Source organism: Pristis pectinata, chromosome 2 (assembly GCF_009764475.1).
Source record: "Pristis pectinata isolate sPriPec2 chromosome 2, sPriPec2.1.pri, whole genome shotgun sequence".
Classification (NCBI taxonomy): domain Eukaryota; kingdom Metazoa; phylum Chordata; class Chondrichthyes; order Rhinopristiformes; family Pristidae; genus Pristis; species Pristis pectinata.
Window position 1 is genome coordinate 42,288,742 of NC_067406.1, and position 16,788 is coordinate 42,305,529.

The window sequence follows — 16,788 nt, forward strand, 5'->3', positions numbered from 1 at the left end:
CACTTTTTGAAATGTAATAATTTTTGCAATATTTGTCACTTGTAGGAAGGGAGTTAACACATGCTTCCCATTTTATCCCTTAGGTCCCCACTGCTGCCACCCACTGCTATGCTTCCTCCTTCAGCTGAGAGCACGGGATGATCTGGGTCACAATCTACTCCATTGTCACCATTAATGCCACACTATACATGGTCAACAGGAGGTGCACGCCTGCAGGACAGGACTGGTCCTGCCAGTTCTTCCTCGAGCTGAGATGGGATGTACTATTGCTTCCAGGCCTTGGCCTACTCAAGTGCCCACTGATGTATAACTTTCATTGTTTTATTTTCATGTAGAATGTGAATATTTTTTTAGAAGAGAAGTTTAACTTCTCCCATGCATTAACATATTTGCTGTGGCTTCCTACATTACAAAACAACTTACCCACATCTTTCGATGTAAAAGATGCCCTCCATTAGTAGCAATATAGATATTACACACAATATTAGGTTGAACAAAAAATGTACGAACAACTTCAGGAGATTTTATGAACATGTAGCTTTAGTCCAGAGTCTTCCCAAGAAATATTTTATTAAGAACCTAGCTCTAGTCCTTTAACAGAAATGGGTGTCAGCTAATTGTTGACAGGATTCTTGGTGAATGTTAAAGTACTGATATTTCTACAAGCTAATTCCCATTGCTTCAAAAGATCAGTTAATTAAAGACTTGTTTGAAAAGCAACCCATGTTTGATCAGTAGTATATAAATGCAAGCTGTCAATAAAGCCGGATTCCTGATACATCAGTGATCACTGATATCATAATTACAGGAATCAATTATTGAAATGAATTAAATTCAATTAACTATCAATTGAAAGCTTTTCAAGATTCCACATAAAGTTTCTTGGATCAATTACAATAATAATTACTTTCATTTATATTGTATAATTAATGTATCAAAGCAGCAAGATGCTCCACAGGTGTGATTATCAAACAGACAACGGTGCAGGTTAGGATATAGATTCCAGAGGGTATTAGGTAAGTTAAAGTTTACATTGAATCCATGAAGGGAGGTCTGAGAGGAGAGCACTTGAATCCAGTTTTGAATAATTAAATCTAGCGATAGCAAAAGCATGGATGAAGGTATCAGTAGGAGCTGATTGAAGGGATTGGATGTTAGCTGATTGTGATGATAGTGAGGGCAGGTGGTCAGAGATGAGCTGAGCCTCAGATGCCAAGATTGCAAACAATGTTGGTTTCAGTTAATCAGTAGGGAGAGGGATAAAAATACAGAAAATAAGGAAAAGGAGTAGTTCATAATCATCCATGCTCCACCATTCAATAAAATTGTGGCTGATCTGATCTTTGACCTCACTTCCTTGCCCAATCCCAATATCCTTGATTCCCCTCTAGTCAAGAATCTTCCATTGGATCTCAGGCTTTGTGCTGTACAGTGAGGACAAAGGTTTTGGCTCTCCCAGTCTTGAGGAACATTTGTGATTAATAAACACTGGATGTGTTATACCACCAGCATGGCCAGTTGGAGGCAATTGAAAGTATGAGAGAGGTGATGAAGTAGAACCGAGAATAGTTAGTGTACAACGGAAGTTGCCAATGTATTTTTGAATGAAATTGCTGAGAGGTGGGATGTAAAAATCCAGGGCTAAGTCTTCTTTGTGTCTACTACATGTTTCTTAAATGTTTTGCACAAGTTTTGACATTCTCCTAAATGTGACTGCTGTTCCTTCACTGAACCTGTGTGACTCTCTGACTCCATCTAATTTATCTTTGTTCTTTCAGATTGTATCCCTTGCAAGATTGTAAACTTCCTCCTATGTGGGAATGAAGAGCTGCAATTTATGCATGTTTCAATCAACATTTAATAATCCTAGAATTTATTTTCATCCTCTAGTTTCTCTCCTCTCTCCTCCATGCCGGCTCTAAGCTCATTTTATGAGCAAGACCCACCGTCTGCCCCTCAACACTGTTTCCATTAAACCAGTCCGTTCAGAACCTCAGGTTAACTAATCTTTTTAAAGGTTTGTTTCAAGTAATGTCCCCATTGCCTTCAAAAATCTGCCTTCAGTACCTCTTTAATAAAAAACAATATTTAACCCCTCTATCCTTGCAAACTATTGTCTCATCTTTAACTTTCTTTCCTCTCAAATGACTTTCCACCCAAATCTGTGTCACTGTTTCCAGGAAAGTTATGTTTTATTCCCTCCAGTTGGGCTTTCTGAAATGGGTGACTCTCATCAAATCATTAATACAGAAAGTGACTCCCCAACCTGCCTGCAGCCTTGGTGAACCACGCTGTGCCCCAATGCCACTCCATTGTGACCTACCTGGGTAGGATTGCACTAGCCAGTTTTCGTTTTATCTGTGCAGTTATTGCCAGGGACACTCTGGCCTAAAGCTGTTCCTATTTCTTATATTCTTATGACGCCCAGCGATACCCCTGCACAATTCTCTCCACTCATTCACCCATTTGCTTTTAGCCATGTTCACTCCTGCTCCAACTTGATTTCAAAATATCATCCTTGTTTTCAAATATCTCCAGTGACTTGGACCTTCCAGTATTCCATATTAACAACCTCTTGTCTTCTTGATTTCATTGATCCTCCAGTTCTGTCCTCTTATTTCCTCTTGATATTAATTGTCCCACAATTGTTGCCGAGTTTGGGGGCCAAGGCAGATGCACTTCTATCTGCCTCGGCCCCAAACTCTGCAACTTTCCCCTCTAGCTTTCCATCTTTCTTCTTTAAAACACTCCTTAATGTCTACCTCTCAGACTAAGCCTAAGGTAATGTGTCTGATAGCCCTCTCTCCCTCTCTGGAGCTCAATGCAGAGTTCTATCTAATTTTTGTTTGATATTACTGCCATACTCCTTGGGCCCTTTCATTATGCTAGAAGTGCTATATAAATGCAAGTTGTTCTTGTGACCAGGTAGTTGCAAATTGGAGTGGAACTCAGAGCTGCCAAACACCAACCAGTTAAACTGTTTAAAACAAGGGTTGACAAAGCAAATGACAAGTTATCCAGCTCACATCAATCCAGCACTTTGGTAGTCTAGGGAGAAGGTGGTCTCAAACTGGTCTGCTGTAAGTGCCCGTGATAAAATCTAGCTCACCCAAAGTATGTGCATGTTCTGTTCTGGTACGAGTGAACACTGCAACAAGTTTCATGTTCCTTTTGGTTTCATCAAGAACTTTGGCTCCCTCTAATCAAACTCTATCTCAGGATGCTTATCTTCTTTGGCCAAAGTGTTTCTGTAATGATCTACTGATATATTAATTAAATGGGTCCAAGACTAGGATTTGGGATCAGATTTCTAATAGGTCTTCCATGTGATGGAAGTTCAGCTGTATCACAATTTCACTGACAGAAGGATACTGTAGAACCTAGTACTTGGATAAACTGTAAGGATTTTTACAATTAGAACAAAGCCATGTGGCCCAACAAGCTGTTGTCTTGCATCAAGTATGAACAGCAACAAGACTTGAGTAAATAGACCTCATACTATGTTTGATCTTTGTCATTTTACAAATATTCTAAGAGAACGTTAGTAGCTTGAATTTTCCCATGTGTAGTGATGAAAGCTTAGATGGATTTTTTTTATCAAGTCACTTCAGAAAAAAAATTAAAATAAGACATTTGAAAATATAAATAGCAATGTGTATCTGTGAGGGCTTGTTTTTGACTTTTTTAAAAATAAAAGACATCCAAGCAATGATTTTTTTTGCTAACATTGTAAATAAACAGGCTTTTACTTTGAGGCAATCATTTTAAGAACTGTTGGTTCAATGTATGATTTGTTACACTTCAAGAATGCCCTTATTATCATACCAGGATTTTAAAATAGCCTTCATTGATTCAGGAGTTGGCTCACCACGACTTTCTCAAGGGCAATTGAGCACGGCCAATAAATATTGCCATTACCAGCTGCGCCCACATCCCACAAAAGAATAAAAAATGACAAATATCTGCAAAACATTCCTGAACTGTGTACTTGCGATATGATCCAGAGGCCAGCTCTGAAATTATTTGTTACATTTAGCTCTTAGAATTTAGTAATTGGTTGTATGAGATGATATTTTCATTATGGCAATAATATCTAACAGCACAAACTACTTTGAAATGCTGTAAATGATCAAATACAAATTAATTGCAGCAAAATATTTTGGGCCTTTAGAACTGTATTTTACCAGTAATGTATCCAACACATTAAATAATAAAAAATGCCCTTAAACACTCTGCATGATACTCTAGATTTATTAACTTAACTATATGAGTGCAGGTCTAGCAACATTCAAGAAGCTCATGCAATTCTGGACCATGCAGACCATTTGATCGGTACCCCCATCCACATTAATTTCCTCCACCACTTGGGCACTGTCACAGCACCATATCCAAAATGTACTGAGCTAGTTGAACAACACTCCTATACCTCTGATTTTACCACCAAGAAAGACAAAACCAGTGGGGTCATGGAACACCATCACCTCCGGCTCCCATCTAAGTAACAAGCTGCTCTGACTTGGAAATGTATTGCTATTCCTTCATCGTTTGGAGGCCTAAATCCTGGAACTCACTACTCACAGACTTCTTGTTTTGAAGGGTGCAAGAAACAGGTTCACCACCACCTTCATAAAGACGATCAGGGATGGGCAATAAATGGCAGTGATGCACTCAGCTGATGACTAAATTTTAAAAAAAGATTATTTTAATCAACATTAAATTCTCAATAACTGATCGGCTTTTAAACTTTGGTTTTAACATTTTTAAAAATTGGCTTGACTCAGCTGTAGTTCTATCAATCCCAGACTGACGCCAGTGCAGCTGCAGTCAGACTGCGGTTCTTGCACCACTATGAAAGGGAAATGGCGTTTGGATGACATTAAATGTTAGCAACAGCACTATAAAAATCACATCACTTTTTACTGACTTTGTCTTGAGGCCAACTGATGCCAAGAGCCATTGTGTATAAAACTACAGACATTCTGAATTTACTTTTTTCAGAAAGTTAGAGGAATTGCTTTAATTGCTACAAAACATTGTTTACTTCATTTTGCTAAGATGGACATAAGGACTGGTAAAAGCCAGATAGAGAAATTTCACTGTGAGGTAAAGGTTTGTCCTCAGCATTCCCTGTCCAGAGATATGCATTTCACATTCCACACTGAGAAACAAAACCCCTGTAGCAATAACACGAGCTAATGAGTGGGATTGAGAATGGTGATTCCCTAGTTAACTGGTGCAATAACCCTCACTGCTTGTGCTCACAAATAAATAATAATCAGGTGAGGTTAAAGGAAATAGTGAGCCTATGGAATGGTATTTCATAATTAAGATGTATTTAGTGAATGCGAGAGAGGGGAAGGAGAAAAAAGCAAAAGATATCACTATATACTATATGTGCCTAAACATAATTAAGAAACATATATGACAGAATCTTTGAACCAAAATTTATTGATTATTTTGGCAAAAATGACAGAATTTCCTCTTATTTAAGTTTTTTTGTGATATCAACTTTCAATGGTATGTCATGGAATAAAATCGAAACAGTTGAACTTTTACATCTCATCAAAAAATACCCAGAAGGCAATGTTGTAATGTTGTGCCAGAGTTGGAACATGAACACACACAACAAATAATTATAAAAATATAGTTGTACTTTACATGGACCACTGAAGTAATACTAAATTTAAAATTGTGTGCTGGTTTCACATGATTAAAATATTCCAATTCAAAATAATTCCTATCAATCTGCAAATAAGCTTCAGTAAGAATCTGGAATTGTGTTTTGAAAATTGAGCAAACCAGGTGCAGAAAACAACAGCTACACATCAGATGGAATATAAGACTTTGCTTAAGAATTCCTCACAGACCTACAAGTTGCTGTGGCAATAATTTAAGGGCTTTAAAACAGATTTATACCGATTGGCATACCAGGCCTAAGAGTGACAATTTGACAGAGCCTGTGTAACAAAGAAACTTCTTATCCAAAAAAATGAATTTTTCCACCATACAGTCTACCCGCTATCTGACACTCCTGTGTGATGTTAACTGTTGCAAAGGAAATATTAATCAATCTTGAACTGTGACTTCAGCAATCAATGTTTGCTAAGATAATTTGGATGGTGCATTTCTTTCAAAGACATGCTCTGTCTAATGAGATTTCCTACTCTGGAGTGGTTTCAATTAATTGGGATTAAATTTCGCTGTAGGGTTGTTGGAATTATGTTTGCTGTCTATTACACCTCCCAATCTTTATTTTGGATTTCCAGCATTTGTGTTTTTTTGCTTTCTGACAGGCTGAATTGATATCACCCATTTTACAGTATCAGCAAAGTTCAGACTAAACCTTATTGCATAATAAATTCAGAATAATCATCTATAACAACTCAAAACAATGCAAAACAGATAACTTAACAGCTTCCAATTTAAGGTCCAATACCAAATTTGGAGCATTGGAAAAAAAAGGTTTGGACAGTTCAGAAATTCAAGCATTGGGAAGATCGATGGAATTTTTGTTATTAATTATGAATGATTTATTACTCAATTGTGAAAGGAACCTGGCCTAGAAGCACATTGGGTCTAAAAACGAAAAATCTTCAGAGTTCAAATTAAAACAAATATAAAAGGATTTTGTTAAATATCTTTTCAAGTAAAGGCTGTGGCCATTGGGGATATTAGATGCTACAAGACCGCATGCTTGGTTGCCATGTTGTTGACCTGGTCTAGCAGTGGGGTTAGTTGAGGCACTTAGCTTCATGGATAATTCTCCAAGCATAGTGACTTGGTGGCACCCATCTCTTTTTCAAGTATGATGGCTGTTGGTTCATATTTAGTTCACCACCCTTGACAGGTTTTGGTTTTCAGTCTTGATGACTTTTTTGGTTTCAAAATTTACTTGCATTGGGGTTACACAGAGGGGATGAACTTAATTAATTCTTGGGATGAAGGGGTTTATGTATGAAGAGAGATTGACTGGGTTGGATCTATACATTGAAGATTCGAAGAATGACAAGTGATCTTACTGAAGCACAAGATTCTGAGGGGGGTTGACAGCATGGATGTTGAAGGGATATTTCCTTTAATGAAGGTATCTAAAATCAGAGGAATGGTTTCAGAATAAGGGGCCACCCATTTAAGATGAAGTTGAAGAATTTCTGCTCTCAAAGAGTTGTGAATCTTTGGAATTCTGTACCACTGGATATGTTCAAGGCGAAGATTAACAGACATTTGATCGACAAGGGGACAAAGGATATAGAGTGAGTGTGGGAAAATGGTGTTGAGGCAAAGATCGGCTCATCCATGATCTTATAGGATGGCAGAGCAAGCTCAAGAGGCAATTGGTCTACTCCTGCTTCAGGTTATTATGTTCTTAGATTATGCACCCTTCTCATCCCAGGTGGAGGTGTCATTTTGGTCTCCAACAAACTGACCTTGAAGCAGGCACTACTAGTTGACTAAGCAAAGCCTAGCTTGATTAGCAGGTTTATCCAGGTTACAGGCTATATTGGCACATGTTATAGTATTAATTCTGGGCCACAGGGAATAGAAGAGACTAACTCTTCCATAAACATAGAACATGTTCTATGGAGGCAGTTCAGAGGTGCAACCATTAAAATGGACATTGGAATTTTTGGGCTTAATTATAACTTGTTTATTGCTCAACAGATTAAGTAATCTGGGCCTAGAATTACTTTGGGAGTGAAGAAGAAAATGCTGGAAATACTCAGCAGATCAGGCAGCATTGGTGGAGAGGGAGACGGAGTCAAAGGCTCAGGTAGATGGCTTTTCAACAGAATTGGTGAAAGGTCATTGATCTGACTCACTCACTCTATTTCTCTTCCCACAGTTGAGCCATGATCTGCTGAGTGTTTACAGCATTTTCTGTTTTCATTTTGGATTTCCAGCATCTGCATTTTATTTATTTTGGATTAGTGGGTTTTTATTAAGATCATATGTGCATTCAGAAAATTGCCTGTACTGATCAAGAATGAAATCAGGTTATCTAATGACAATCTAAAGCCTTTGATATCATAAAGTTTGAAATGAGCATGATTATTAACAGTCAGTGGTAAAAATGTATCAGATAGTGGAAGGGTATTGATGAGTGAAATGGAAGTATTCTAGAAGTAAAATTCTGGGCTGATATTTCATAGGGAAAGGGGTTATTGATGATTTTGTATTATTTTCACTATGAATATTTTCAGTTAATATACTTTACAGGATATATTCACAACCAGGGCCATAGTATCTATTAACAATATTATTACTTGTTGATCCAAGGAAACCAGTATGTCCATCTAAAATATACATGATAACTGATCAGTGCATTGCAATAACAAATGTTAAGACTAATTAGCACATAAGGGACTTCAGTTAAGCAATACATGTGTTGTAGAAGGAAGACGTAAACAGACTTTTTCAGAATTCAGTTATTTTCCGATTTGGAGTTTATTTTTAAGCAGTTACACTAAAGGTCAGCAGTAGTCCAGTGTTACTTCAACAATTGATGCAGCTTTATTAATTATTTTTCCAACCAGCAGGAAGCAAGGCTTAAACAGACTTAAACCACTGTGCTCCATCTGCACTCTTTAGTTTTGTTTGTTGGAATGGGCCTTAGAGAAATGTCCTTGAATGCAGAGGGCATGACTCATTAAATATCATTGTAATAATATATCAAGCAGGAAATGAGTTTGTTTAAATTACAAACTAAAGCTTAGTTTGTGGCATATTTCTGCACCGTATGTTCAATGATCAGTAATGAAATTTATTCCTTCTCAAAAAAAAAGCTGTATAATTATAATTCATTATTAAAGCATACAGAAAAGGCAAAAAGCATTGGTTGAGCTTGAATGGGTACTTTTAGATACAAGGTTTACTTTATCAAAACCTTATGTATATAGTCATAATAATGATTTCATTCAAGGAAATTGCATTGCTGGCATAAATAGACTATTGAACTATTTAGCTTTAAGAACTCTAAAAGACAAAAGAAAATTCAAGGATCATTGATTGTGATAACAGAGAGCTCAGAGGACAAATCTGCTTGAGAGTTCTTGCAAGCAGCATATGAATAACAATTTGTATTTACAAATATACAAATGAAAAGCAAGAGTAGGCCACACAGTTCTTGAGTTTGCTCTGCCATTTTATAATTGTATGACTGATCTGATTGTAATTTCAAATCTGCATTCTGTCCAAGCCTCATTACCCCTTCATAACCTTAAATCTATCCACCTTTACCTTAAAAATATTCAAAGACTCTGCTTCCATCAGCCTTTGAAGAAGAGAGTTCCAAAGATTCATGACCCTTGGAACAGACATTGTGGGCTGAAGGGCCTGTTCCTTTGCTGTACTGTTCTGTGTTCTATGTTCTATGTTCTATGAATAAATTTTAACTCATCTCTGACTTAAGCAGGTGCCATCTTATATTTAAACAGTGACTCCTAATTCCAGATTGATCCACAAGAAGAAACATCCTCTCAACATCCATCCTGTCAAAACCACTTAAAGATCTTATATGTTTCAATCAAGTCAGGTCTCATTCTTCTACATTTGAGCAGACAATCTGCCCACTCTAGATTTCAGTTAAGTAACCCTTCTTTGACTATTACATCCTTCCTTAAATAAGGAGATGAACACAGTATTCCATATGTGGTCTTATTAATGCCCTAACTTCTTCATAATCTTCCTTAGCTTGTAATCAATTGCTCTTGCAAAAAGCAATAGCTTTCTGATAGCCTACCTAATTACTTGCTGTACCTTCATACTGGCCTGTTATAGATCATGCATTAGGACACCCAGATCACTTTGCATCTCAAAACTCTGTGACCTCTCAGCATTTAGGTAACTTCCTTCCTTTTCATTTTTTTCCTGCTAAAATGGACAACTTCACATTTTCCCTTATTATACCACATTTGTTGGATCTTTGTCTACTCAGTTAAACTATTTATATCTTTTTATAACTTCCTTTATATAAAACGTTGAGCAAAACTTCCCAAGGTATTTTATAATGCTCTTCATTAACAAAATTTAGCACGAGAAGATATTAACTAAGATGATGAAACCTTAGTCAAGCAAATAGGTTTATAGCAATTTTAATAATAACACCTTCTGTTAATATATGTTTAGAACAGTTAAAACATTGCAAGGTGCTTCATATGGGTCTTGTCAAAACTAAATGTAGCTGAGCCAGGAACACTTGGTCAATAAGGTAAGTTTTAAGGAGCATTTAAAAGAATGTATAGAGACAGAGAACATTAAGCAAGAATTTCCCAGAGTTTAGACTTGTAGTATATGGAATATTGATTGTCAGAGACACTGTTACTTTCCAGATATCATCCTTTTAAGCTGCTATCTGTGTTGCATTGAGGTGCAAGGAAAACTCCTAAGAGATGGTCTGTGAAGAGCCCTTGAATCAACTACGTATATCTAATTTGATGTCTTTACATGTATTAATCTGTACACTTTTTTTGGACTTTGTTAAAAACCCACCTGAACAAATATAATTTTACAAGCAGCTTGGCATCAGAAGGCATATTTCCCAATGATGGAGTAATTAGATTTGGGGATGATCAGAAATGAATGAGTGTTAATATCCCAAAAGGTTAATGATCTGAAGGAGTCTACAGAAGTGGGACAGGGTTTTGAAAACAAGAACATAAATTTTATAGCTGGGATATTGCTTAACCAGGATTCAATGTACATCAGCATGCATAGATTTTGAGATAAGTGATGACATGGGCAGCAGAGTTTGGATTAAGTTGAAGTTTACAAAGGCTACAATGAAGTGTACTAGCCAGGAGAGCCCTGGAATAGGCATGTTGAGAGGTAACCGAGTCATCGATACTGGTTTCAGTGGCAGTGTTGTGCGGTGGAACTACTGATCATAGTGGTGGCATAGATATGTGGTCTGAAGCTTATCTCAGGGTGAAATATGGTGGAAGGCTTGCAAACACTCTCTATTGCTGGGGACACAGATGGAGTTTAGTGGGTATAAGTTCAGGGAGTAGCTTGACAATTAAGATGTATGGGAAGGAAAAGAAGTGATAGTTTAATGCAGAGTTTGGAGATAATACTGCCAAAGACAGCATGCAGATGAGAAATAGTACGCAAGGACAAAACCTTGGTTGAACTCCAGAATTAATGGCATGGTTGTGGAAAGGTGATCCTCTGGCTATAGATAATTGTGGTCTCATCCATCTGACAGTGGTAGAGGGGCAGCAGAGGAAATGATGCCATCAATTCAGGCTGCAGAAAAGTTAATAACCATAAGGAATGAATGGATTACATTTGATGCAATCACATGAGATTCCATTAGTGGTTGAAGTATTTCAGTACTTCAGAAACCTGACTGGACAAATTTAAATAAAGAATGGTGGAAAAGTCTAGCATGATTTTGGAAGGCTACAATAAGTTTAAGGACTTTCGAGAGGAAACAGTGGGTGGGGAAAACATGCTATTTTGCAAGGGCAGAGGAGCAGTGATTTTTTTTGAGTAGAAGGGTGATGATGACAAGCTTGAATAAGAAGGGTGTGAACTTGAGGGAGAACCGACTGACATGAAGGCTGCAAAGGGAAATGGCGTCTTTAGCTGCTTAGTGGGATTGAGAGCTGGGTCTAATAGACAATATATTTAATTGTGATCTCACCTAGCTGATAAAGGTGGAGCGGTAATGGAGGGAAATAATGCAATCGATATGTCATAGGCTGCATATAGGGTTAATAACCACAAGGGTGGATCGAGAGTGGAGAGTGAATGAGGGGTGGTAAGGGAGAAACTTGAGAATGGACGTTTGAGGTATAGATTTTAAATTGAAGTTTAAGGAAATCAATTCCATCGTTAGCAGTTGGGTATAGGTTGGGGTTTGGATAGCCTTATTTGTCAGTTTAGGTGCCCCTGCCCATGATTTATGGGTGTAAACAACATTTATGGCTGAGGTGAGAGTTTTAATGTATTGGCTGCTCTCTTGTTTCTGGAAGAGGAGATGGTGATTTTTGTTTCTTCCACTATGGATCATGTAATCTGAACTAGAGGAGCACTGAGCGAGTGACAAACTGCTCAGGCATGCTGATTTTGGGATGTGTTATTAAGCCAAGTGTTCGTCTGTATTCTCCAGTGGTTGTAAAAAACGTTGTTTGGCAAAATAAACACGATTAGGCACGGAATCCTAAGTTGTTTCTGTATATGTGTTTTCATTTCTGTGGGATCTGGTAGCCGAAGTGTGGACTTTTGCCTGATGAAATGAGTTGTGAGAAGTGTTTGACATTGAGAAAAGTTGTGTGGGTGTGAAGGGAAACAAAGTCATGTGAAGTAACTATTTGGTGAGGCAGCCTTTGAATTTTGAAAGTTATGGCATTGTAATTCTACCTTCCTTTTTGGGCTTATAATTCTCCTGTTATGTATTCTCTCTTTCCCCTAATCCTTCTCAGGGTAAGGGGAGGGAAGTTCTCCCCTTTTAAAAAAAATTTTTAAATTTTATTTACAGCGTGGTAACAGGCCCTTCCGGCCCAACGAGTCCGCGCTGCCCATTTTAAACCCAAATTAACCTACCCCTACGTCTTTGCAATGTGGGAGGAAACCGGAGCACCTGGAGGAAACCCACGCAGACACAGGAGAACGTACAAACTCCTTACAGACAGCGACGGGAATCGAACCCCGATCGCTGGTGCTGTAATAGCGTCGCGCTAACCGCTACGCTACCTCATAAGGAACAGTTCTAAATGCTAGAAGCAGCAATCTTCTTCACTGCAATGTGGACATTACATCATTATGGAGACTCTCATTGTGCTGCCGTGCAGGGCCTGGAGATATTTACCTCACTCATCTTCAGAAAATATTACTGGAATCATCAAGTGCACAAGACAGACCTGATCACCAATTAATGACCCTGGCGCCTCACTCCTGTGTCATGACACTCTTCTGAATATTTTGGGGTGGATAAATAATTTTTATCGCACAGTAGAAATCCTGTTTAATTCTTGATTTTGTGGGTTGACATATAAGCCTTTGACTGTCCTGAGTTCCATCATTTGCTTTTCATATCTGTACAAGTCATTTCAGCCCAGGTCAGTTTTCTCTTTTTTTTTCTATAGCCACTTGGAAGGGTTTGAACTGTGTAGATCTTCTGACAAGGTATTGCTGATCTTTTTGATGGAAAATTTTGTAGCTTCTTAACAAAAATGGCAAAGATCACTTGATGCCTGGACACATAAATATCTTAGGTAGTGGCAATCTTGCCTGGTAACGATCACACTGTCCTCCCAATGGAAATGACTTTCTTTCCAGGTAACCTATTTCCTCTCACTTGCCCATCCACTCCTGCCATCTACCTAGGAATAATCTACAGTAGCCAATTAACCTACCAACCAACACATCTGGAAACCAGAGCACATGGGGGAACCCCAGCAGTCACAGACAGACATGCAAATTCCACATAGAGAGCACACAAATTCCACACTGAATCAAAGTGCAATACAGACTGTCCTCAGGTGGAGAACAGGTTCCATTTTTACAGATATCCAAAAGTTGATTTTTTTCTATAAGTCAGAAAATACACAAAAATGACTCTATATGGTAGCCACTACACCACAGAATTGTAACGAATGGCATCAAAAGTATATAGGACAATTACTAAAAGTGGAGACGAAGTTAGTTCTGCTGTTTGTAGGAACAAACGTATGTATGTATGTTGGAGTTTTGAATTCAATAATGTTACGGGAGCTTGTTCTTATGCAGGCCGGGGGACGGCCTGCAGAGACTGAAATGTAGCAAGAAAAGAATAGGATTCCTCAATCCTACCATGAGCAGCAATTTCTTGTTTGCAAAGTTTCATTATCATAAAAACTTTGATGGTTTGATGGTGTTAATTGAAGATATAATATAAATTATGTAGCTTGCAATTTTTGGAGGGTTTAAGTTTTTAAATTTCAATATAATCCTAAGTATATTTTTTGAAATTGACCAAGTCCAGTTAGCGCGACGCTATTACAGCACCAGCGATCGGGCTTCGATTCCCTTCACTGTCTGTAAGGAGTTTGTACGTTCTCCCATGTCTGCGTGGGTTTCCACCGGGTACTCCGGTTTCTTCCCACATTCCAAAGACGTACGGGTAGGTTAATTTGGGTTTAAAATGGGCGGCACGGACTCGTTGGGCCGGAAGGGCCTGTTACCACGCTGTAAATAAAAATTAAAAAAAAAATTAATTTACATTTTTGAAGATTCACTAATTTAAGTCATTTGCTGATTGGCTTTGCGCAGAACTTCTGCTCATATGTTTTGATCTTTGGCAATATCATTGTTGCACAGGAATATAGAATAATCAGTAGGGAACAGGAAAACAAAGAATTGGAATTAGAACTGGAATTGGTTTATTGTTGCCACTTGTACCAAAGTGCAGTGAAAAACTTGTCTTGCATACTGTTCATACAGATCAATTCATTACACAGTGCATCGAGGTAGTACAAGGTAAAGCAATACAGAATGCAGAATAAAGTGTAACAGCTACAGAGAAAGCACAGTGCAGGTAGACAATAAAGTACAAAGTCATAACGAGGTAGATTATGAGGTCAGGAATCCATCTTATTGTACTAGGGAACTGTTCAATTGTCTTATACCAGCGGGATAGAAGCTGTCCTTGAGCCTGGTGGTACGTGCTTTCAGGCTTTTGCATCTCCTGCCCGATGGGAAAGAGGAGAAGAGAGAATGTCCATGGTGGGAGGGGTCTTTGATTATGTTGGCTGCTTTACCGAGGCAGCAAGAAGTATAGACAGAGTCCACAGAGGGGAGGCTAGTTTCTGTGACACGCTGAGCTGTGTCCACAACTCTCCACAGTTTCTTGCGGTCATGGGTAGAGCAGTTGTCATACCAAGCCATGATGCATCCAGATATGATGCTTTCTAAGATGCATTAATAAAAATTGATAAGTGTCAAAGGGGACATGCCAAATGTCTCTACTATTGTGCTCACATCTTCTTGCATTAAAGTCCAACATATTGCATGCCTTCCTAATGACTTGCTGTCAACTTTCGGGGGTGGGGGCGGAATTCATGTGCAAGGACACAAAGGACCCTCTGATACCAAAACCTTTATCTATCTATCTATCTATCTATCTATCTATCTATCTATCTATCTATCTATCTATCTATCTATCTATCTATCTATCTATCTATCTATCTATCTATCTATCTATCTATCTATCTATCTATCTATCTATCTATCTATCTATCTATCTATCTATCTATCTATCTATCATATTCCTGACCATTACATTAACTTAATCTGTTTGTATCTCCTGAATCTTCTCTGCAACTTCTTTGCAACCACCATCTAGTTTTGCATCATCAGCTAACTTGAATATGTGAGATTTTATGTCATTTAAATTATTCATCTAGATTGTGAAATGATGTCTCCCCCCCCCAGCATTCCACATCGTAGCCTGCCAACCTAAAAATGCCAGTTTATTCTCACTCTGTTTTCGTCCATAACCCAGTGTTAAATCCATGCTAATATATTCCTCCAAATACTTTGTGCTCTAATTTTTTTTAATAATTGCTAGCATTACATCTTATCAAATGCCTTCTGAAAGTTCAAGTACACCACATCAGCTGGTTTATCCCTATTGGTTCTGTTGGTTACAATCTCATGAAGTTCCGATAGATTTGTCAAATGTGATTTCCTTTTCTTAAGTTCCAGTCAGTGTTGGACATTCCCCCTCAGTACATAAAACAATTATGCATTTTTAATGCTGGTTGGACATCTGAGGCTGGTCCTCAGTTTGGGCACTTCTCACCCATTTTCCATCTGCATGGAAATATACATAGACATGCACAAACATACCACCCTGACTCACTTACATAACATTATTAACTTGAAATATTAACAATTTCTCCTTCCACAGATGAAGCTGCTATCCAGTATCAAACAATCTGCTCGAGGAGCTCAGAGGGTCGAGCAGGATATGTGGAGGAAAAGGAATTGTTGATGTTTTAGGTCGAAGCCCTGCATCAGGGCTGAGAGTGGAGAGGGGAAATAGCCGGTATAAAGGAGAGAGAGGATGCTTTGCCCCAGTATCATGGTAGTGTAGTGGTTAGCATAACGTTTTACAGCGCCAGTGACCCAGGTTCAATTCCCTCCGCTGTCTGTGAGGAGTTTGTACGTTCACCCTGTGTCTGCATGGGTTTCCTCCGGGTGCTCCGGTTTCCTCCCACATTCCAAAGATGTATGGGTTAGGAAGTTGTGGGCATGCTATGTTGGCACCGGAAGCATGGCGACACTTGCGGGCTGCCCCAAGAACACTCTATGCAAAAGATGCATTTCACTGTGTGTTTCGATGTACGTGTGACTAATAAAGATATCTTATTTTATTTTATTTGGTCCATCAAGTCTACGCCAGATCACAGAGCAACTTCATTCCTCTACTAATTTCCCTCCAAACTAATCTCCCTATATTCCCATCAACTCCGCACAACTTCTATCACTTATCCATGTACTCATGACAATTTACAGGGGCCAATTAACCCATCAACTAGGACATCTTTAGGATGTGGAAGGAAACCAGAGAACTGTGAGGAAATCTGCACTGTCCAAGGGAGACTGTGCAAATTCTACACCGACAGCACCGGAAAACAGAATTGAACCTGGATTGCTGGCGCGGTGAGGCAGCATCTCAACAAGCTGTGCCAATGTGCAACCTGTTTTGTTTTATACATGAACTTATATTTTATATATATGCTTAGTCTCTAGGCTACAATAATTGCTGGGGAACCTTAGAGGCTGTAACAAGTTTAGCATTAG

The 16,788-nt window shown here is 38.4% G+C and overlaps 2 protein-coding genes across 3 annotated transcripts in view; both read left to right on the forward strand.

Annotated features, from left to right (window-relative positions):
- The window catches only part of npr3 (natriuretic peptide receptor 3), an 81,280-nt gene extending 77,101 nt beyond the window's left edge, over positions 1-4,179 (forward strand). For both annotated transcript variants that reach the window (XM_052033020.1, XM_052033029.1), the window contains exon 9: positions 84-4,179. In XM_052033020.1, the coding sequence (XP_051888980.1) occupies positions 84-175 (92 nt within the window). In that variant the 3' untranslated portion in view covers positions 176-4,179. The remainder of the gene's footprint in view (positions 1-83) is intronic.
- The window catches only part of LOC127579985 (involucrin-like), a 513,761-nt gene that overhangs the window by 397,024 nt on the left and 99,949 nt on the right, over positions 1-16,788 (forward strand). The window lies entirely within an intron of this gene.